We start from the raw sequence: 22409 nt of genomic DNA on the forward strand, positions 1-22409 counted from the left end.
AAAATACATTATGTAGCAATCATAAATTATGTAATACCACAACACAACTGCATTTAGCATAACTGTAGTGCAATCAAAGGACAAAGTGGAAAGCATTTTCCTGAGTTAAAAATCTGGTTGAGAAATGTATTCACGGATTTATACGATTCTAAAATACTAAGTCTTTCATTACATGATATGTAATTTGCTTCAATATCATAGGTTTGAAGGGAAATCAAACACACCTGCATGTAATATATGCTGTGCCATTTCCCTAGGAGTAAAGACAGCCAAGAGAATGCTACAGATCTGAAATTCTGCTGCATTCCGTGAAGAAGGCCAAATGAAGAGAAAAGAGTCACTGCTGCACACCTCTGGTGATAAAATAACTACCTATCATCAGTCATTACCATTTTTAAACAGGCAATTCTCTCACCTGCCAAGGCATCTCGATAAAGCTGCACAAAGTGGCTGAAGATATCCTTGGGCAAAGACTTCTCATCAGGTAAACACTGGAGAAGAATGACTATTTCTGACTGTCCTACTGCATGCATTCCCTTTGTAGTAAAGCACCAACATTTCCGGTTCACATCTGCAGACAAAAAGCATGGTACAGATTTAGAACAGTAAATAAACATTTGAAAAGTGTAAGCAAACATTATTGAAAGCTTACAATTTACTAATGGCCCTTGACTGAAACATGGGAGGAGAATCCATTCACCATCATTATGGGAAACATATTTCTACTATATTTTCAGCCTACCCTTCCTCCAAAGAAGAGCATTAAAGTTTCTCTTCTCCATTTCTGATTGTGTGTTATTCACAGACACATGTTTTATAAAGCAAAAAGTGTGTTCACTGTTGCTGTATTATTAACTTAAACAGGACTTACAATTCACAATTTTAACCATGGACAGCAGATTTGCATTTAAAACAAACACCAGAGGGTCTGGGCCACCATCTTCTAGCTGCTGCATCACTGAGATGTGAGATGGTTTTTCTTCCACGGCATAATCTATTAAAGAAGATTTAGCAGTCAATTACTGTAAAATGCTTTATTCACCTTTAACATTTAAGCATGGGTAAACTAACTTTTTAAAAACAGAAGTGTAGAATTTTAAAAGTTAATAGTAAAGCTTCCAAAATTTCAATGTCTTACAATTCAATCATAGGGGGGGGGTGCAGTCAGGGAACCAACTGACTTTTACACTAGCATATCTCCAAAATACTCCAGCATAAGGAGTAATTATGCTGGAGCAAGGCCCCAGCACAGCTCTACCACTCTCAGGTGTCAGTGCAGTCCTGCAATAGCTGCCTGTCAGCACATCTGGTTTGTAGGCCCCTGCACAGGCATGGCTGTGGGTGGTTCTGGGGCTATGGATGGAGTTAGTTGGCTTCCCTCAGCTTTTAGCCTGGAAATGCCCCTGTCATGTCAACAGAAAACATGGCAAAGCCCATAGGCGTCAACCGTATAAAATCAACTGTCCTCCCCACTACTGCAGCCGTGTCCAAAGGGGTGGAAGAGCGCAGGATGCTGACTACAGAGTACCATCCCATGGGTCCCTGGTTGACATGGCTCTGCCCAGAAAGCACTATTGGTCATTTGTTGTCTCTATTTTGCTTTTCTATTGGTAAAATAACTGCCAAAAACTAACAAACAAAGAGCTGTACAACTAAAGAAGAAAAGCAGGATATAAGTGTAATAAGTACAAAGTAGGGACACTTAAAACATGGAGCCGCTGGAGCCAGTCTAAATCTGTCCCTTGCTCCAGCCACTAAGAACCTACTCTGCTCCTCTTTGCATAACCCAACTCTTGCTTTTATTTTATAGTCATGCTAGAATACAACAGAATGTTGGAACCCAATATTGTATCATGAGTTTATGATTCTGCAAAAATATAAGAAAAAGACAAATGGAAGAGACATGTCTCGTTTTTCTCTTTCTTTTAATATCAGTCTACCGATAAGATAAAGTGCTTGTCAGAAAGGCAGTGTAATGTAAAAACCAACTAACAATAACATACCTGAAATATGGTCATAATAATCGTTTTGTGGGTTTTTTTAATTGTTAAGCCTTAGCACTTAATTGAGCCTCTTGTGGCACAGAGTGGTAAGGCAGCAGACATGCAGTCTGAAAGCTTTACCCATGAGGCTGGGAGTTCAATCCCAGCAGCCGGCTCAAGGTTGACGCAGCCTTCCATCCTTCCGAGGTCAGTAAAATGAGTACCCAGCTTGCTGCTGGGGGGTAAACAGTAATAACTGGGGAAGGCACTGGCAAACCACTCTGTATTGAGTCTGCCATGAAAACGCTAGAGGGCATCACCCCAAGGGTCAGACATGACTCAGTGCTTGAACAGGGGATACCTTTATCTTTTAGCACTTAATTGGCTAGTTATTTTGTATTTTGATTAAGCGATAAATACAGTACTATTTGTTGTTGTTATGTGCGAAGTCGTGTCCGACCCATCGCGACCCCATGGACAATGATCCTCCAGGCCTTCCTGTCCTCTACCATTCCCCGGTGTCCATTTAAGTTTGCACCGACTGCTTCAGTGACTCCATCCATCCACCTCATTCTCTGTCGTCCCCTTCTTCTTTTGCCCTCAATCTCTCCCAGCATTAGGCTCTTCTCCAGGGAGTCCTTCCTTCTCATGAGGTGGCCAAAATATTTGAGTTTCATCTTCAGGATCTGGCCTTCTAAAGAGCAGTCAGGGCTGATCTCCTCTAGGACTGACTGGTTTGTTCGCCTTGCAGTCCAAGGGACTCGCAAGAGTCTTCTCCAGCACCAGAGTTCAAAAGCCTCAATTCTTTGACGCTCGGCCTTCCTTATGGTCCAACTTTCGCAGCCATACATTGCAACTGGGAAGACCATAGCCTTGACTAAACGCACTTTTGTTGGCAGGGTGATGTCTCTGCTTTTTAGGATGCTGTCTAGATTTGCCATAGCTTTCCTCCCCAGGAGCAAGCGTCTTTTAATTTCTTTGCTGCAGTCCCCATCTGCAGTGATCTTGGAGCCCAGGAAAATAAAATCTGTCACTATCTCCATTTCTTCCCCTTCTATTTGCCAGGAATTGAGAGGGCCGGATGCCATGATCTTTGTTTTCTTGATGTTGAGTTTCAAGCCAACTTTGGCACTCTCCTCCTTCACTCGCATCAACAGGCTCTTTAGTTCCTCTTCACTTTCTGCCATTAGAGTGGTATCATCTGCATATCTGAGGTTGTTGATATTTCTCCCTGCAATCTTGATCCCAATTTGTGACTCCTCTAATCCCGCATTTCTCATGATGTGCTCTGCATACAAGTTAAATAGGCAAGGCGACAGTATACAGCCTTGCCGAACTCCTTTCTCAATTTTGAACCAGTCAGTGATTCCATGTTCAGTTCTCACTGTTGCTTCTTGACCTGCATATAAATTTCTCAAGAGACAAATAAGATGCTCTGGTATTCCCATCTCTTTAAGAACTTGCCACAATTTGTTGTGCTCCACACAATCAAAGGCTTTAGCATAGTCAATGAAGCAGAAGTAGACGTTCTTCTGGTACTCCCTAGCTTTCTCCATGATCCAGCGTATGTTGGCAATTTGATCTCTAGTTCCTCTGCCTCTTCGAAATCCTGCCTGTACTTCTGGAAGTTCTCGGTCCACATATTGCTGGAGCCTAGCTTGTAGGATTTTGAGCATAACTTTGCTAGCATGAGAAATTAGTGCGATGGTGCGGTAGTTTGAACATTCTTTGGCATTGCCCTTCTTTGGGATTGGAATGTAAACTGACCTTTTCCAATCCTGTGGCCATTGTTGAGTTTTCCAAATTTGCTGGCATATTGAGTGTAGCACTTTTACTGCTTCGTCCTTTAAGATTTTGAATAGTTCAACTGGAATGCTGTCACTACCACTAGCTTTATTGTTGCTCAGACTTCCTAAGGCCCATTTGACTTCACATTCCAGGATGTCTGGCTCCAGGTCAGTAACTACCCCATTGTGGTCATCAGGGATATTAAGCTCGCTCTTGTATAGTTCTTCTGTATACTTTTGCCACCTTTGTTTGATCTCTTCTGCTTCTGTGAGGTCCCTACCATTTTGGTCCCTTATCATACCCATCTTTGCATGAAACGTTCTCTTCATATCTCCAATTTTCTTGAAAAGATCTCTGGTCCTCCCCATTCTATTGTTTTCTTCTATTTGTTTGCACTGTTCATTTAAGAAGGCATTCTTATCTCTTCTAGCTTTTCTCTGGAATTCTGCATTCAATTGGGTGTATCTTTCTCTTTCTCCCTTGCCTTTCACTTCCCTTCTCTCCTTAGCTATTTGTAAAGCTTCCTCAGACAGCCATTTTGATTTCTTGCATTTCTTTTTCTTTGGGATGGTTTTAGTTGCTACCTCTTGTACAATGTTGTGAACCTCCGTCCATAGTTCTTCAGGCACTCTGTCTATCAGATCTAATTCCTTAAATCTATTTGTCACCTCCACTGTGTATTCGTCAGGGATATGATTTAGTTCATACCTGAGTGGCCTAGTGCTTTTCCCTACTTTCTTCAATTTAAGCCTAAATTTTGCAACAAGAAGCTCATGATCTGAACCACAATCAGCTCCTGGTCTTGTTTTTATTGACTGGATAGAACTTTTCCATCTTTGGCTGCAGAGCACATAGTCAATCTGATTTCTGTGTTGACCGTCTGGTGATGTCCATGTGTAGAGTCGTCTCTTGGGTTGCTGGAAAAGAGTGTTTGCTATGACCATTGTATTCTCTTGACAAAATTCTACCAGCCTGTGCCCTGCTTCATTTTGTACTCCAAGGCCAAACTTGCCTGTTATCCCAGTTATCTTTTGGCTTCCTACTTTAGCATTCCAATCCCCCATGATGATAAGCACATCATTTTTGGGCGTTGCTTCTAGAAGGTGTTGTAGGGCTTCATAGAACTGATCAACTTCATCCTCTTCAGCAGCAGTGGTTGGGGCGTAGACCTGGATCACTGTGATGTTGAATGGTTTGCCTTGGATTCGAACTGAGATCATTCTGTCATTTTGGGGATTGTATCCCAAGACTGCTTTTCCTACTCTCTTATTGATTATGAATGCTACTCCATTTCTTCTGCGAGATTCTTGTCCACAGTAGTATACCTGATGGTCATCTGAATTAAATTCACCCATTCCTGTCCATTTTAGTTCACTGATTCCTAAAATGTCAATGTTCAGTCTTCTCATTTCTTGTTTAACCACGTCCAGCTTGCCTTGATTCATGGATCTGACGTTCCAGGTTCCTATGGAATAAAAATCTTTACAGCATCGGACTGTCTTTTCGCCACCAGTTACTTCCACAACTGAGCGTCCTTTCGGCTTTGGCCCAGCCGCTTCATTCATTCTGGCGCTACTCGTACTAGCCGTCTGCTCATCCCCAGTAGCATATTGGACACCTTCCGACCTGAGGGGCTCATCTTCCAGCGTCATATCGTTATGCCTATTGGAACTGTCCATAGAGTTTTCATGGCAAAGATACTGGAGTGGTTTGCCATTGCCTTCTCCAGTGGATCACCTTTTGTCAGAGCTCTCAGCTATGACCTGTCCGTCTTGGGTGGCCCTGCACGGCATAGCTCATAGCTTCACTGAACTACGCAAGCCCCCTTGCCACAACAAGGCAGCGATCCTTGAAGGGGGTACAGTACTATAGCCAGGAACAATTACTTTATATAGATGACAGCTTCATAGGTAATAATTTATTTTTGTACATCATTACTATTACGGGGATAACTCAGTTACTGATAAATGGTTTCTTGATTTCATCCCAGTTCCTTTCCAGTGCTTTCATTATGACCCTAATATGAAAGATAAGGGCAAGAGAGATGTATGTCTGCCAGCCAGTCAGTGGACCTTGAATATTTGCAGCAAATATGGCTACCAGGCTCACACTAACAATGAGAGTTTCTAGCACAGATCAGAAAAAAATGTTTAACATTTGATTTCCCATTTGTCTGACATCCAAACTCAACCTTCTGTTCTCCCTACCTCTCCAGTAAATCCAAATGTCATGCAATTCTGTATATAAAATGCCACAATAATAAATAGATATCACTTTGTATGCCTGGTTTTGCTCAATGATTAACTCAGTAAAAGTCTATTTTTCCCTTATCCAGGGCAGGTTAAGGTTGCAATATGGGCTGCTCTAAAGTAAATTGATTAATCCCAATTACAGTCTATTATGCTCTCACCTCCTTTTACCCCAGTAGAGATAAGAATTGGAGGAAGACCATCTTCTGGAATAAGGTTCATTGCACTGCCAACTGGACTTCCAACCTGAGTTATACTTCTTGATAATGTCAGTGTGTTTTCAGTCTATAAGAGGTGACAAACAAATACAGCATAAAGTGTAAATTTGGATAACTTCCACTAACAAAGATAAAAGAACAATTTGTTCCATAGCATTTTATGCAAAAGAAATATACTGACAGCTAGCTCATTTGCAGAAGTACATGGCAATGGATAAAAACCATTCCTCTCATGCAACTAGATACAAAGACCTATTCTCCCCCAATGTATACTGTATCACAAACATTTAAAGAACTAATAATATTTGTAATGCCCAACATACCATGCAACAAATCAAGTTATTTCTCACCTCTGCTGGTGAAGTACTGTTGTTTATAGGCTTGCTTGGATCATGTGACACTGCTAGTGTTCCTGCTGAGGTTGTTCCAGCCACTGTCAATTTTGCTGCATCAGCTACTTCTCCATTGGGTAATATGCCATCTGCAAACCAAACACGTCTTTGTTCTCTGGGCTGAGCCACTAGGGAGAGAAGTGGGAATAGTTTAACAAAAGTGGATGAATCAAGCAGAGTGAAAATAAGTGACTACAACTTATAAAACAACTAGCTTCAAAGCCCTCCCCCCCCCCCACCGCGGCTGCTTCTCCATGGCGAGCCAAGCGCGCCCAAAGCGATCCTCAGCTCCCTGCCCCCCCCCCCCACGACCCTGCAGCTTCCCCGCAGGCCGGGCCGTGAAGCACACACAGCGCCTCTTTGAGATGGTAAAAAAAAAAAAACTTTAAATGCAAAACAGGGTTTTGTAAAATGCAAACTAAATGCATTGATTGGAGCTTGAATGCCGCCCAAGGCCATGATCCAAACCAGGGCTGCTACTTTTTTTGATGCAATAATAATTCTAACAGACCAAATCTTAAAACTGCAGTTAAAAAAGCTACATCTCTCTAATAAAAGAATTGCTGCATGAGAAACAGTTATCTTCCACATGCGCATATCACTATTTTAGATTGCAGCTCAGGTCAACAAAGCAGATCATAATTTTTACAGCAGAGTGTATAGAAGCACTGCATACTTGTCATTACACAAATATATACAACTCCTCCATGGGATTAGTCACAATTCTGATTTTGTGGATTTAAAAAAGCTGCAGCATACTTACTTGCTCAGAAAATTCATCACTGATTGGAGATTTCATATCAAATTTTCTCAGTCCAAGCCTAATGTACTATTCACTGGAACATTCTAGCTCAGAAATGCATATGAATAAAAAGATAAGTTGTTTATGGAAGGGGAAAGGTAGAAGTTCCATACCTTCAGCACCTGGATGCTTTAGGACCCCCACAGGTACCATAACAGTAGGTGGAGGAGAGTTCAGGGCTCCAGAAGCCTGGGCTTGCTGCAGGGGAGGAATGGTAGAACAGTACTCAGCAGGATTGTTAGGATTAGGGCTCTGGCTTGAGGCACTCATCATGTTCTCCCAGGCTTGAGCTAAGGAAATACAAAAACACAAGGGAAAGCACTGAGTCAAAGAAATAATAAATTTACAATTACAAGCAACTCTAGGATTTCTGCCTATCTGGCCAGGTGCTTTCCCTCTTAATTAGAAAACACAACTTTGAGTCCAACAGAAAATAAATCCTATTTCCTCTGATAAAAAAGAATCATATTTAGGCAATGAAAGCAGAGAGAATTTTGCAAATTGGAAGAACTGGCTGATTGGGGGTGGGAAGCGTCAAAGTGGAAGTAGCACAGGAATTAGGGATCGGCATGAGCTGGTTCACAAGCCAAAATTTGTCATGAATTTGGCCCAGTTTGTGATAGCCCCACTGTAAGCCTGAAATGACTGGCAACCATATCAGCAACTGATTTTACTCCTTCCCACTTCAAAGCAGGGGGAAGCAAAATGCAATAAATAAGTAAATAAACAAACAAATAAACAAACAAACAAATAAATGAAATCAGAGAAATGGCTTGCAGCCATTTGAAATGGCTTGCAGTCATTTAAACAGTCTGTTTCGCTTCCCCCCCCCTCTTATAAAAGGGGGGAGCAAAATGGATGGTCTAAATGGCTGCCAGACATTTAAATGTAACAGCTGATAGGCGGATATGTCAAGCTGTTAGGTTTAAATGCCTGCCAATCATTTCAGTGGTCCCTTTCACTTCCCCCCGCTTCTAAGTGGAGAGAAGTAAAATGGACTGGCCCAAGTTCAGTTCAGGATTTTGGATTTGGTTTGGAAACACCTCAAATACCGAGCCAAACCAGAATGTTCAGGTTCTTGCTCATCCCTAACAGGAATGGTTCAAATAAAATCTACAGCTCTAACCAGGATCAGACCATGGTTAAGAACCCCAGTTATTGGGAAATATACAAACCTTAGTTAATGAAAGTACCCATATTCAGATGTCATAATTAACTGGAGTTAAGATTGAGGACTTCTTTTTTTATTTTCGTTGTACAAGGAGAAAACGCAGATGAGTATGTAAACCAAATTTGTGCCCACAATGCACCAACTGAAATTTGTGATGTATCCCTTGAACATACATGCATATAAGATGACTGGATTAATGATTTATCTTATGTAAACTTCAAAACCAGGCTTTCTCAACCAGGGTTTTGTAAAACCCTGGGATTTCTTTATGGCTCTGGAAGGGTTTCCCAAATGGGTGGGCGCTAATTTTTTAATACATTTTTTATTTTGTTAAACATTTATCGGGTGAGATGACCATATATGGTCATGTCAACCCACCCCCATCTCCCAAAATGGCCAATGATATCCCTGGAGGGGATGGGAAGGGGAGGGGCCCCAAATTGGTATGTACACAGCTATGCTTTCCAACCATTTTTGGCACAATTGTGCCACTTCAGGGTTTCTCAAAGCCTGAAGAATGTTTCAGAGGTTTTTCAATGGTAAAAAAGCTGAGAAAGGCTGTTCAAAACCAATACTGTCATCCTGGGAGGAGGGATAGAGCTACATGCAACTGACCATTATGATAGATTTTTTTTCATTGCTGCATTTGCATTAGTAGCTCTTTGCTTCCGTATCAGAACCTGTTCACACGCAAAGCCTTTGTACTGTTACTGGACAGCTTGATCCTAACCAAGGGTTTTAGCGCTTCTGGCCCACATATCTGCCTGTATGGAACAAGTTAAAATAGCAAGTTATTGGAGACCTTGTTCTAAGTGTCTCCTAAACATGGGCAAATGATAGAGATGATCTGACAAGCAGAAAGAAAGCCTCAGGACAACATCAGATGCAGATATACAAAAGTTAGATTTCAGATAAAAGACATTGAAGATGAAGAAATATAGGCTCAACTTGTAAAGTTAACGAATACTTTTGTTCTTCTTCAGCTTGGTATAGTAGCTAGGAATGCAGACTTCTAATCTGGCGAGCCAGGTTTGATTCTGGGCTCCCCCATGCAGCCAGCTGGGTGACCTTGGCCTCACCACAGCAGTGATAAAACTGTTCTGACTGAGCAGGAATATCGGCTCTCTCAGCCTGACCTACCTCACAGGATGTCTGTTGTGGGGAGAGGAAAGGGTAGGCGACTGTAAGCCGCTTTGAGACTCCTTCTGCTAGAGAAAAGTGCCATATAAGAACCAACTCTTCTTCTTCTTCTAATTAAAACATTATAAAAGCAGTCAATTTTATTACACTAACAAAAACATTCCAATGATCCCATGTCACATTCTTCTTTCCTACAGAATCATGACCCTTTCATAGTATATATTTTTAATATGCATGTTTCCTTCTTCAATATTTCTTGTTCTGAAAAAAAAATCAATCTTAGTCACTATTTTTACCCGTATTTGCCGGCGTATAAGACGACTGGGCGTATAAGACGACCCCCCAACATTTCCACTCAAAATACAGTACTATGGGCCACTATGGGCAGCTATGTCTATCCCAACTGAAGTGCACCCGGCGTATAGGACGACCCCCCCACTTGGAGGCATGTTTTTCAGGGGGGAAAAGTAGTCTTATACGCCAGCAAATACTGTAATTCATTTCTTGACATATTTTTATCAGCATTCAAGGGAAGAGATTAATATTTAATATTTTAAATAGCAACTGGGATAGCCCTTTTAAACGGTGCAATAAAAATAAGCCAAGAAATGACAAATTCCTGACTTTTTAGACCTAGCATACACCAAACACTGAATGTACTGAATAATTTTCCAAATTATATTCAGTTCCAACAGGATCATAAAATATACTAGAAGACAGTATCAGCTTTACTCATGCACATGGATGGTTTCTATCTAGCATAAATTAACAGAATGTATTATTTAGTTCCTCCTTGATTACTTACCATTCATTAGTACTGAATGGCAAATTACACACACTCTGGCTTCCTTTCTGTCCATATACAGCAGTTTGCACTTCAGACTGCAGCAGGCTGCACAGAAGACCTTAAATAAATAAGAGAAACACACTTAGTCACTTACCAGTCTCCTATGACTAAGAGAGTTCTGTGCAAGTTACCTGTGAAGTCAAGTCTAATTTCTTCTCCTTTTGTAATGCTAGAGGAAAAATGTTTCAGAGGGGTTCTATTCAAGCATAGAAACATATTATACAAAACAAATCCAGTCATTGTGGAGTTGGCATTCAATTTCAGAATATTATTATAAACTAAACATAAAAGTATGAATGTCACTAATGTTTACAGTTGAAGCTGAATTGACATAAGGAAATATTCACCAAAGAACAGAACTCTACACTAAAATAATTGATATACTTTAAGATGAATCCCTTAACTAATCTAAAATTCTGCATTTGTCCTGAACTATCAGGTCACAAGAACAGTCAAACTGCAATTCATAATGTTTTCTCCGAAACAATTAAGTGGAGATCCTTCCTCTTTTCACCCCACTAGATTAGCAACCAGAAGGGGTAGAAAAAGAAAGGTGGGGCATAAAATCATTCTCAGGCAAACAGCAGATCAATGCATTTGATGCCATTAGAGGCTATATATTACACCCCTTCTAAATTATACTGAAAAACATTAAATTATGTATAAACCCAAATTAGGTATTCACATGTATGCAAGATTAAAATCTTACACCATATGTCTTAATTACTTTTTCACATTAAAAAAGATTATAACAGCAGCATGCAAGTGACATAAGAACAAGAAAAGCTGTTTTTAATACCCTGCTTTTCAGTACCTGAAGAAGTCCCAAAGCAAACACCTGTCCCCTCCACTCCCTACAAAAGACACCCTATGAGGTAGGTAGGGATGAGAGACCTCTAAAAGAACTGTTCTGCAAGAACAGTCGTCAGGGAATTGTGATTAGCCCAAGGTCACCCAACTGGATGCATGTGGAGGAGTGAGGAAATCAAACCCAGTTCTCCAGATTACAATTTGCCACTCTTGAACAACTACAACATACTGGCATCTTGTTGTTGTTGTTGTTAGGTGCGAAGTCGTGTCCGACCCATCGTGACCCCATGGACAATGATCCTCCAGGCCTTCCTGTCCTCTACCATTCCCCGGAGTCCATTTATTGGCATATACTGGCATCTATGCAAGGTCAGATCACTCATCCATCTAGCACAGGCTTTCTCAACTAGTGTTTTGTGAAACTGTAGGGTGTCTTGACAACCCTGCAAGGGTTTCCCAAATGGGTGGGAGTTAATTAATTTTTAATATATATTTTTAAGTGTTAAATGTTTATCAGGTGATATGATTATATATGGTCATGTTGACCGCCCCACTCCCCAAAATACCAATGATGGACCTGGAGGGAGAGGGAAGGGGAGGGGCCTCAGGTAGGTGTCTACACAGCTGTGCTTCCCAACCATATTCTGCATGTTCGCCCACTTCTCAATGGTATAAAAGTTGTGAAAGGCTGATCTCGCATTGTTTCATACAGTGGACAACCAGTTGCCCTAGAAGACCAACTAATAGGACATAGGAACCAGGGCCTCCACCAGAGGCTGCCTCCTAGGAATTGGTATTCAGAGATTTGTTGCCTTGCATCATGGAGACTCCTTGCTGCCATCTTGGCTAGTAGCCACTGGCCAGCCTATTGTCCATGAATCTGCCTAATCCCTTTTTAAAGACATACTTGTGATGGCTTGTGGCCATCACTATGTCAACTGGTAGTGAAGGCCACAAAATAATTATTTCCTTCCTTTTTTCATCTTTCTGTCATCCATGAACTTCATTGGGTGCTCTCCAGTTCTAGTATCATTGATCCATGCAATTTTATTAATCTCTATAGTGTCTCTTCTTAGTCAATTTTTCAAAACTAAAAAAACCCAGACTAGCATTTATTCACAAGAAAAGTACTCAAATAATTTAATCAACTACCTTTTAATCATCCTGCTTGCCCTCAGATCTGCTACATAGCTACAGCTAGCTACACACATACTCACTCTTATGAGATCAGGCTATATTTATTATATCTATAGCTATATCTATAGCTATAGGTAGTCTGGGCCATCCAGGTCAGGGCTATCCAAATGTGGCTGCACCATGCCTTTATACAGGAATGTTAAAAAGAACCCTTTTAAAAATCCTTTTCTTAATAATCCCAAACATAATGTTTGCATTTTTATTTTACTTTTTTACTACTGCCATACATCAATTTAAAACTTTCACTGAAGAGAAACAACTTTGGAGAGGGAGGGAGGAAGACCTAACAGTCTAACTGGCTAACTGTTGTTCTTCAGCTGAAGGCACTCAGGGCAAATGTGCCCAAAGATGAAGAAGTCTCTAACTGAGCCAATCAGGACACAGGAAGAGATTATTTGAAAAACAACAGGAAATTTCTGATTTAATGTGCTAGCTACATCTCCTCTGATGTCCCCTGTACGGTATTTCTCATAAACTGTTGAATCAGATCTTACATATTCCCCAAGCTTACGATATTTTGTTCAAATGTGCATCCCCTGACAATTACCTACACTGAATATCATTTGCCACATTTCTGCCCATTCACCAAATTTAGACAGATAATCATGGAACTCTTCACAATCCAGCTTGGATTTCAGCATGCCAAAAATGTGCTAACATACATACATACATACATACATACATACATACATACATACATACATACATACATACATACATGACTGCTCACCCAGCATTTCAGATCCTTTGTGAACAAATAGAATAGTTCTGATATCTTGTGGAACTCAACTGTTCACTTTCCTCCATTACAAGATCTATTTATTCCTAGTCTCTGTATCCTATCAGTGAACAGATTTTAATCTATAAGAGAATATTTGGAAATCCAACTATATCCAGTGTGCTGAATTACCCTTATTTATACACTCATTAACCTTCTCAGCCCACCAAAACTTGAAAATGCAGAACTTTTTCTCCTCTACGTGATTAATAATTCTATTTTTAATAAGCTTCTACTCATTTACCTGGAGCATATGTTAGGCCAACTGGCCTGCCATTTCCTGCATCCTGAATCCTTTTTTAAAAATCATACTATTTGCTACTTTCATCTTCTAGTATAGAGGCAATTTTTAGTAAAATGCTGGTTATTAAACAGCCCCACATCAGAGTACCTTAAGAAATCCTGGATGAATGCCATCCAGACCTGGAGTCCTAGAAATTAATTCTTCAGTGCCTATATTTAACTCAATTCTTGAAACACCCTTTCTAAAAACTGCATCTGCAGCATAGGTAAATTCCCCATATTTCCCACAATGAAGATAGAAAGAAGAGAAACAAATTAATTCTATTTTTCTGTCTTCCCTGTCATCTCACACTTCTTTTGTTCCTTTTTTTCATCTTATTCAGGTAAACCATCTACTTTAAAGCCTTTTCCCTTCTACTGTTTCTTTGACGGCTTCATTTATTATTTATTTATCACATTTATATACCGCCCTCCCCAAAGGCTCAGGTTGTTAGCCATACAAGGATCCTGTAAGACCTGGTGCTACCTATCCTGACCTGAGGTATGTATTCTATTTAGGCTTCATTTAGTGTGGTTTTAAATAGCTTCCAAGCATCTTGGAGGAGTCTGACAATTTCCCTTTCATGTTCCTTCAGTCTAGTTTCCTCATTTATGTAAAACTCTCTCTTTTGAAGAGAAATGTGATTGTTTTGGACTTTTGGGGGAAACTTTCCATTTACATGAATGCTGAACAGTAGTATTATGATCACTGTTCCTTAATGATGCAACAATATGTACATAATGAACACCATCTCAAGAACCAAATTAGAGGACTTTAGTTTCAGGTTTGAATGTTCCTACTCTAACAGAGACTGAGCAACTGCAACTGAGCAGTCACACATTTATACATTTGATGTGCTCGAATCCAAAATACTACTATATTTTTTAATCAATGATCAAACACATCATCATCATCATCATCCCACATAAAAATATTTGGGTTCTTCAAACGACATGCCGGATTCTTCAAACGACATCCTCACTATGCAGCATTCCCCCAATAAAGTGAGGGCACTTGCCCACTGAGGGCCAATCAAAGGCTCTTCCTCGCCCACATCCTCCTCCTCTATGCTGCTTCCCAGCGCTTACCAGGAGGAGAAAAAGCCAGAACCAGGTAAGCCAGGGAGCTGTGGGCAGCCATCCAAGCATTCTCCGCCCCACTCCACCCAGGTGTGCTGCTTTCCCCAGCTTCCTGGCCACTGACAACGGGGACAGAGCTGACTGGGCATGCTCCCCATCAACCCTACTGCTCTCTCCTCCCTCCTGCCATTGAGAGTGAGGGGAGAGTCAAGCAAGCATGCTCCACACAAGCCCCACCACTGTCCTTAGTCTCCTGCCAGAGAGACCAGGGGAAAAGCTCAGTGGGTAGGCTCCATGCCACTCTTCCCAGCATCCTGGCCACCAGGGGAGCTAGGGGGGACCCACATGTTTACTAAGTAGTACATAAGCATGAAATCCCTAATGGATAATAAGAAGGTAGTCGCTCTGATCTGACTTTGTGATGAATATATTATATACCTTAAGTAATAGTTTAAATATTAAAAGTTGATATTCAAACTAAAACATCTGCAAAATAAAATCTTTAACACATAATTTTTAAAAGAGTTATTTTGGTAAGAATGGCAATCTCACTAGAAGAAAATCTATACTTTTCTTCAAGAAACAGAGAAATTGCAACGTAACATGTAGCTAATTTGATATATTTATCCTGCAGAATACAGAAGTACAAATCTTAAACTATGATCTTAATCTTTACTTAACTAAGGCATAATTATATACACTGAAAAAACAAGTCAATTGTTATGTTGATAGAAATTAAAGGAAGTATTTGATTTATATACTCCAAGAAAATATATACAAAAATTATATGATATCAACAACACAACTATATTTACTCTAAACTAGGGGGTGCAAGTAAAATGAATTTGAGGATGCTATATAGTTAAGTCTTTCCATGAAAATCATTTAAGAAATTCTTGTATCTGTTCTAAAAAGAGTAACAAATAGACCATTAATAATCACCAACTATTCTCAGTAACAATTAAAAATGAATAAGAATAGCATAATATGCTTACCCAAAAATTAATGAAAAATTTCAATTTCGTTTTTTTATAATGCTCCTTGGCTTTATAATGCTCCTTAAGGCATTATATCTTATCAAGTGAGGAATTATAAAAGTTAATTAATTTTTAGTTGATGTTGAGTTGTCAAGAGATGGGAGAACTAGCAGTAATTTGTCTAGTTTAGACCTTACATTTTCTACCATTCATAGCAACTTACTTTTCCACAGGCTCTGCAGTGGTGCCGGCGTTTTGTAAATGTAAACCTTGCTTCACATTTCATGCAGTTTGGTGCTTGGGAATCTGGAACCCAAACTGGAGCTACTTCACCCAAAGTAGTAAATGGCTTTCTTGTAGGGATACCGAACTGGCCAGCTCCAAGATCATTATCTGGACTATCTGAGGCTGCTGCAAGGCACAAACTACTAGAAACCACAGACTCATACTCAACTGAATGCTCCCCACCAGTCTCCATGACAGACGCACACAGTGACATTTCATCAGAAAATGAATTTGGTGTTAAGTTTTCATTTAGTTTTCCTTTTCCAGATATCTCATTTTTGTTTTTACTGTTACCTCCACAATTTGGGGGAACCAGATCATTTTGTAAATGGTCCAATAAGGGCTTTGGAATTTGCAGTTTAAGATTTGCAGGCTGTTTGGGTCGGGCTCCACCAAAAGGAACACTGAGAGCTTGCAGGCTAGCTGTTGGTTTTGGTGATGTTTCACTTGGTTCAGATGATGCTGGACTGCAGAAATTATGTAAATTTTTTTTTATAATTTGGTCTCCAGTGCAATTCAAAATGAGGCCACTCTTGTCTGTGGTCTCATTGCTTCTTTGTTCATAAATACTACTGTAGCATTCTGACTTGCTCTCCTCTATCTCTTTTTCCTCAGTAACAGAGTCTTCCTTAGAAGGTAAAGTCTTTGGAATATGAGTAAAAACTGGATTCTGGATTCCAGATGAATCAGAACTACTGGGCAGAGTACTCGACACTGACATACTCATGATTCCAGCAGAACTGGAGTCTTCAAGCTCATCTAGACACATTCCTTTTATATCAGTATCTCCTTCAGTCATACCGTTGCAGTTATCACCATTACTACATACCTCCTCATGCGTGACTATATGAAATAGTGTTTCATTCTCTCTACATGTTTGTTTACTACTTATCTCATTTTGTTTAAGCAGTTCCCCATTAGTCATCTCCTGAGATTCTGATAAGCACTCTGCCACACTAATAAATTCAGTCGTGCTGAGAATTTTTTCTAATTTGTCTGGGGGGTTTTTTAATGCATTTCCATCCTGACTTGTGGAATGTCTGTCAAAATGCTCACAGTGATTGTCATTTTTAAATGCATCACACTGGTAAGTTTCAGAGATCTCAGGTATCCCCGATTTAAACTTTTGGGTTGTTTGATCTACTGTAGAAATCTCTTGGGAGAAAGCCCCATGGCATGAACCAGGTGAATTGTTTCTTGTTTTTAGCTCAGTTTTCTGGTCAACATCAGAGATATCAAAATTTTCACCTGATGAACAACCCTTTTGCATTTTCCTGGTACTGTCAGGTAGCCTATGTAAGGTAACTATATTTGCTGCTGCAGACCCTAAGACTTGAAAGTCTTCATTTGTATTCTCTTCCTCCTTTAAATGAGAAGAATGACCACTGGATAAGCAATTAGAAGTTGCAGCAACAACACTACAATGATTAACTAAATCATCTGTATACAGCTTGTTTTCTTGCACTGTTTCCTTTTCAGTATCTGTATCTTTCTCAGTTATTCCATTTACAGTAACATCAATGTGATCAGTTTTTTGGGCTTCATTGTCCAGTGTAAAGCTAACAGTATCCATCAGGGAGGGACTACTGTAGTTTTTACAGTCCAATAAATTACCACTTTGCAGTGTCTTTTTGTCACAGTTATGCATGACTGCTACAACTAGAGCATTTTTCTCCTCTTGTAAACAAGGTGTTTCACCACATTTGTTTTCTTCTTCATTCATGGAATTACACTGAGCATTTTGGTTGCTATTTCTCTTAATAAACTGATCATCTGCTGTCACTTGATCATCAATCCATACGTTTGGACTCTCTGAGCTTATATCAAGCTTATTTCCATTAGTACAAAAATTCCCTTCTCCTATTGATTCAGCAGCTAAATGAGTCAGGGATAAAGTCTTTAATTTATGTGGACATTCATCAGGAATTGATTCATTCACATTGGCCAAAGATGGATTAAAAGACAACCGATGAGAAGAAGGATCCAATATCTGATTCCACTTTGCTTCCAACAATGTAGGCGAAACAACCTCATCTGAAAAAAGAATACAATTCTTAAATAAGTACACAGTAAATTCTGCACAACTATGAAACTTCTCTTTTATATTTTTAAAAATGTTTTTCTACAACTAAGCTACCTGTGGAAGAGAAATCCACAATGCCCAACAATACTGACGAAAATTGCCTTACCTGAGACCCGGGTTTTTTTTATCAGCTGCTAAAAGGAAGGTATCTTGCACAACAAATATCTTTAACCCGCTCCTAGCGGAGCGGATTAAATAATTTGGTAAGGGCTCCGAGGGCGGGCCCTGTCTGTGATGAGGAAGGGTGCCGATAGGCCCCTTCCCCTGGACTGACAATGGGAGGGCCCTCCCATTGTCAGTCTGCCGGCAAGGGACCAATTGCAAGGCGTGCAAAGTGCGCCTCGCAATTGGTCCCTTGCTGACGGACTGACTAATTGGGAGGCGCGCAGCCACCATGACCTACTTTGCTCTCAGACCGGCCGGTCGCTGCAGCGCCGCCCGCCCACCAAAGCCCGGCTGCCATCGTCCTCATGCCGAATCCCGCCACCTCCCGATTCAGAAAGGCCGCCCGCCATCCTCATCCCGCCAAATCGCGCCTCCTCCTGATCGACAACGGCCGAGGAAAGGCCGCCCGCTGTCATCCTTGCCACTCCTCCAGCCCCGCCAGCCTCTACAATGCCTGGCCCCGGCCAACACGGCCGGGACTGGCCCGCACCGCCACCTGCCGGCGCTCCCCACGACCGTGCACCCCGCAGCCGCGCAAACATGCCGCGGCCGTCCTCCGACCGTCCACAACATGGCGCCTTGGAGCTTCCCCACCTGCGCCCAACGCCAAACGATGGGCCCCTCGCCTGCGTCTTCGCCTCCTCCGCCAATGCCACGGTAGGCCACGCCGCGCCACCGGACACCACAGGCCGCGCCGCCGCGCAATCGCTTCCCTCCCCTCACCCACCCTCGCCTCTTGCCCCTGTCCCGCCACGCCCTGCAAGACTCCCTCGCCCCGCTAGCGCCCGCTGCATTCAGCCTGCAGCGGGCTTATTTACTAGTACACTAATATCAGTACTGTGGTTTCTTCTCCAAGAACTCTGAATACTATAGGTTTGTGAGGAAATGACAGATCATCAATTCCCACCCTACTTTGGAGAACATTATTACAGATACCCAGAGCCTCTAGTGGCGCAGAATGGTAAGGCAGCCGACTGAAAGCTTTGCCCATGAGGCTGGGAGTTCAATTTCAGCAGGCGGCTCAAGGTTGACTCAGCCCTTCCATCCTTCCGAGGTCGGTAAAATGAGTACCCAGATTGCTGGGGGGTAAACGGTAATGACTGGGGAAGGCAATGGCAAACCACCCCGTACTGAGTCTGCCATGAAAACGCTAAAGGGCGTCACCCCAAGGCTCAGACATGACTCGGTGCTTGCACCTTTACCTTTATTACAGATACCCAGATTGAAATCAGTTTAGATGTCTAAAGCCTAGAACCTAAATATTTTCTAGTAATATTATTCTGACTGGAATAGCAATTTTTAACATTTTGATTGATATGTTCTGTGTACAAAGGAGATAATACAAAAACTGTTGTAATGGATGATGGATAAGCAAAAGCCAAACTACATGTCACCATAGGATTTATGCAAACTGTTGAAACAGTACAGTGTACCTAAGAGACTGTCTCTCCGCCTATACCCCCAAAAGAGCATTACGCTCTGCCACTGCCAACTGGCTAGTGTTCCCTGGCTCCAAAGAAGTACGTTGGTCCTCAACAAGGGCCAGGGCTTTTGTTGTCCTGGCCCCCACCTGGTGGAACAAGCTCCCTGAAGAGATCAGGGCCCTGTCCAAACTCCCAAAATTCCGCAGGGCCTGCAAAAGAGAACTCCTCCACCAGGCATTTGCCTGAGACCGACAACAGGTCCCCCCTCAGACATTCTCTAGGAGCCATCCCAATCTGGAGGGATTGGCCCACTGCCTGTGGTTTCAGAGGGCCGGACAGGCCCGGACAGCAGTCCCGAGAACCGGAAAGCGCCGCCCAGATGACCCTTTTGAAAATATATGGAGGAACTGTGGTAAAGATACACACACACACACACACACACACATTTTTGCGAGATGCAATTTCCCTTTTTTAAAGCTATGTACAGAGATTAGCAGTATAGTTACTTTTATTTTTCCTGTATGTTTCTCTGCCCCCTGCCAGACTTTTGAGAAATACAAGATCAAAACAGACATACAAACTGTTATTTAAGTTTTGAAGCCTAAATACTTAGGGTTTTTAAAAATTTCTTTTGATGATGATATCCGTTAAGTCGCGTCCGACCCTCGGCAATTCTATAGGAAAGTTTTCGTCATACATTTCTGTCAATGACTGCTTCATTTAGAATTTCATAATAAGGACTAGTGCAAATATGCTAGCAGGCATATGGATGTGTCAATTAAATCAAAGATTCTGAATGCTAATTGCAGAGTGTCTTAATGGCATTTAATAGTCAGATATAACATCATAGAAAAAGACGATGAATGTGTTCACACTAACAGGCCCGGTTTAAAAAGAGAAGAAGAGTTGATTCTTATATGCCACCTTTCTCTACCAGAAGGAATCTCTAAGAGGCTTACAATCGCCTTCCCTTTCTTCTCCCCACAACAGACACCCTGTGAGGTAGGTGAGGCTGGGAGAGGAAAGACTGGTATTACTGGTCAATCAGAATGGATTTATCAGTGCTGTGGCAAGCCCAAGGTCATCCAACTGGCTGCATGTGGAGGAGTGGGGAATCAAACCCAGCTTGACGGATTAGAAGTCCATGCTCCTAACCGCTACACCAAGCTGGCTCTAAAGATTGGAGGGGCCCATAGCACCAGAGCCAGTGGGGCCCTAGCAGAGCACAATTGGCACTGTTATTTGTGCTGCACAAGTAACAGTGGGGCACCCTTCCCAGGGAGAGTTTGGAACTTTGGAAACAATTGATGCCTTCAATTTGCTAAAAACATTTACTAGTATCATCCTGAATTCTAAACTAACTTAACATAAAAAAGAAAACAATCTAATTTTTTCTGAGTACACTCGGGGACTGCCATCCTCTTTGAGGGCTGTAATTCCAGTTTTAGAGCATTAATATCTCTCCCAAGGATCATTTTATATGTGCCAGCTACTCACTGCAGTTCAGAGGCTGCTCTCCTGCTAGATGACACCAGCAGCTCCAAGCTGCCCACAGCCCCGCCCCCCCTCCTGCCTTCAGCAGCTATTCCAGACTGGGGAGGGCACCCTCTGGCATTCTCTTCAAAGGTTTTTTTGCAGGGGAGTCTGTTTCTTTGAGGATGGGTTGCCTTGTCACTTGGCAGGCTGCAGTGGAGGCCACCAAATGCAGCACATGCCGCCGCCAAAGTATTCCCTGCCCTTTTCTCCTGTTTTACTTTGTGCCTGTGTATGTGAACATAGTGAAAGGGATAGCAAAGAGTGAAATGAAACCTGATTAGAAGTGGAGAGAAACTTCACCGCCATGAATTTGTTCTTTTTTCTTAGTTTTCAGTTCCTATGTTTGTTGGCATTGGGTTGCAATAAAATACATTCTGCAGCTCCTGTGAGCACGTAGATCTATTCCTCCTCACACACACACATTACAAAAGTGAATCTCTGGGATTCTTCAAATACAGTGAAGTGAAGCTTATGTCTTGAAAAGAACTTTGTCCTAAGGGTGCCACTGGCTTCAAAATTTGTTCTGCTGCTTCAGGCCAATGCAGCAACTCTAAATCTATCTTAAAATGATTATATTAGTATCTTATCAAGTCAAAATTTGTAAATAAATTCTAGTGTTCTTTTCAAATATTTCTACAGTAAGGGCAAAAGAGAAGATGAAATGGAAGCAAAAAAAAAAAAAAAAGCCCATACAGATCTAGGAGCTAGTTTGCATTTTCTATCCTAACAAAGTTACTCACCTTCATTTTGCTCAAATTCATCTAAAACCTTATCAAGGTTATATGCTTCTGCTTGGAAATAGTTCTCCATTTGTCAGGAAATGCCACCCAGATCCTAGTTTGAACCTGTTGAACAGATAGCCAATTATGAACCTCTAATAATATTCCAGCATTCAAATGCAAGACTGAAAGAATAATTATGAGTTTAAAATTTACACCAAGTCAACATGTCTTCCAAAAATCAAGAGCATTTTCCCATATTAAAAAGTTTTTAGCAGATTAATTTTCTTAAATCTACTTCCTAACTGATCCAAATGAGCAGCCGTGTTGATCTGAAGTAGCACAATAAAATCAGAGTCCTAACTGATCCCTTATTGATACAACTCAAGGTTTAAAATAAACTGGACAACAGCATTAAATAAATGCCTAAGTGTAACTACATGTGAAAAGTAGTAAAATTAAGAGAAGGAATTTGCAACAGTTT

At 41.3% G+C, this 22409-nt stretch overlaps 1 protein-coding gene across 5 annotated transcripts in view; it reads right to left on the minus strand.

Annotated features, from left to right (window-relative positions):
* ZFYVE9 (zinc finger FYVE-type containing 9) overlaps window positions 1-22409 on the minus strand; it is a 71373-nt gene that overhangs the window by 30274 nt on the left and 18690 nt on the right. For 3 of the 5 annotated variants that reach the window (XM_077333743.1, XM_077333744.1, XM_077333747.1), the window contains 8 exons: window positions 21947-22051; window positions 15937-18032; window positions 10548-10647; window positions 7545-7721; window positions 6588-6757; window positions 6181-6304; window positions 872-994; window positions 416-571 (listed from right to left, as the gene is read on the minus strand). In XM_077333743.1, coding sequence (XP_077189858.1) covers window positions 416-571; window positions 872-994; window positions 6181-6304; window positions 6588-6757; window positions 7545-7721; window positions 10548-10647; window positions 15937-18032; window positions 21947-22016 — 3016 coding nt within the window. In that variant the 5' untranslated portion in view covers window positions 22017-22051. The remainder of the gene's footprint in view (window positions 1-415; window positions 572-871; window positions 995-6180; window positions 6305-6587; window positions 6758-7544; window positions 7722-10547; window positions 10648-15936; window positions 18033-21946; window positions 22052-22409) is intronic. The other 2 variants (XM_077333745.1, XM_077333746.1) reach the window with 1 other exon arrangement.

Source organism: Paroedura picta, chromosome 4 (assembly GCF_049243985.1).
Source record: "Paroedura picta isolate Pp20150507F chromosome 4, Ppicta_v3.0, whole genome shotgun sequence".
NCBI lineage: Eukaryota > Metazoa > Chordata > Lepidosauria > Squamata > Gekkonidae > Paroedura > Paroedura picta.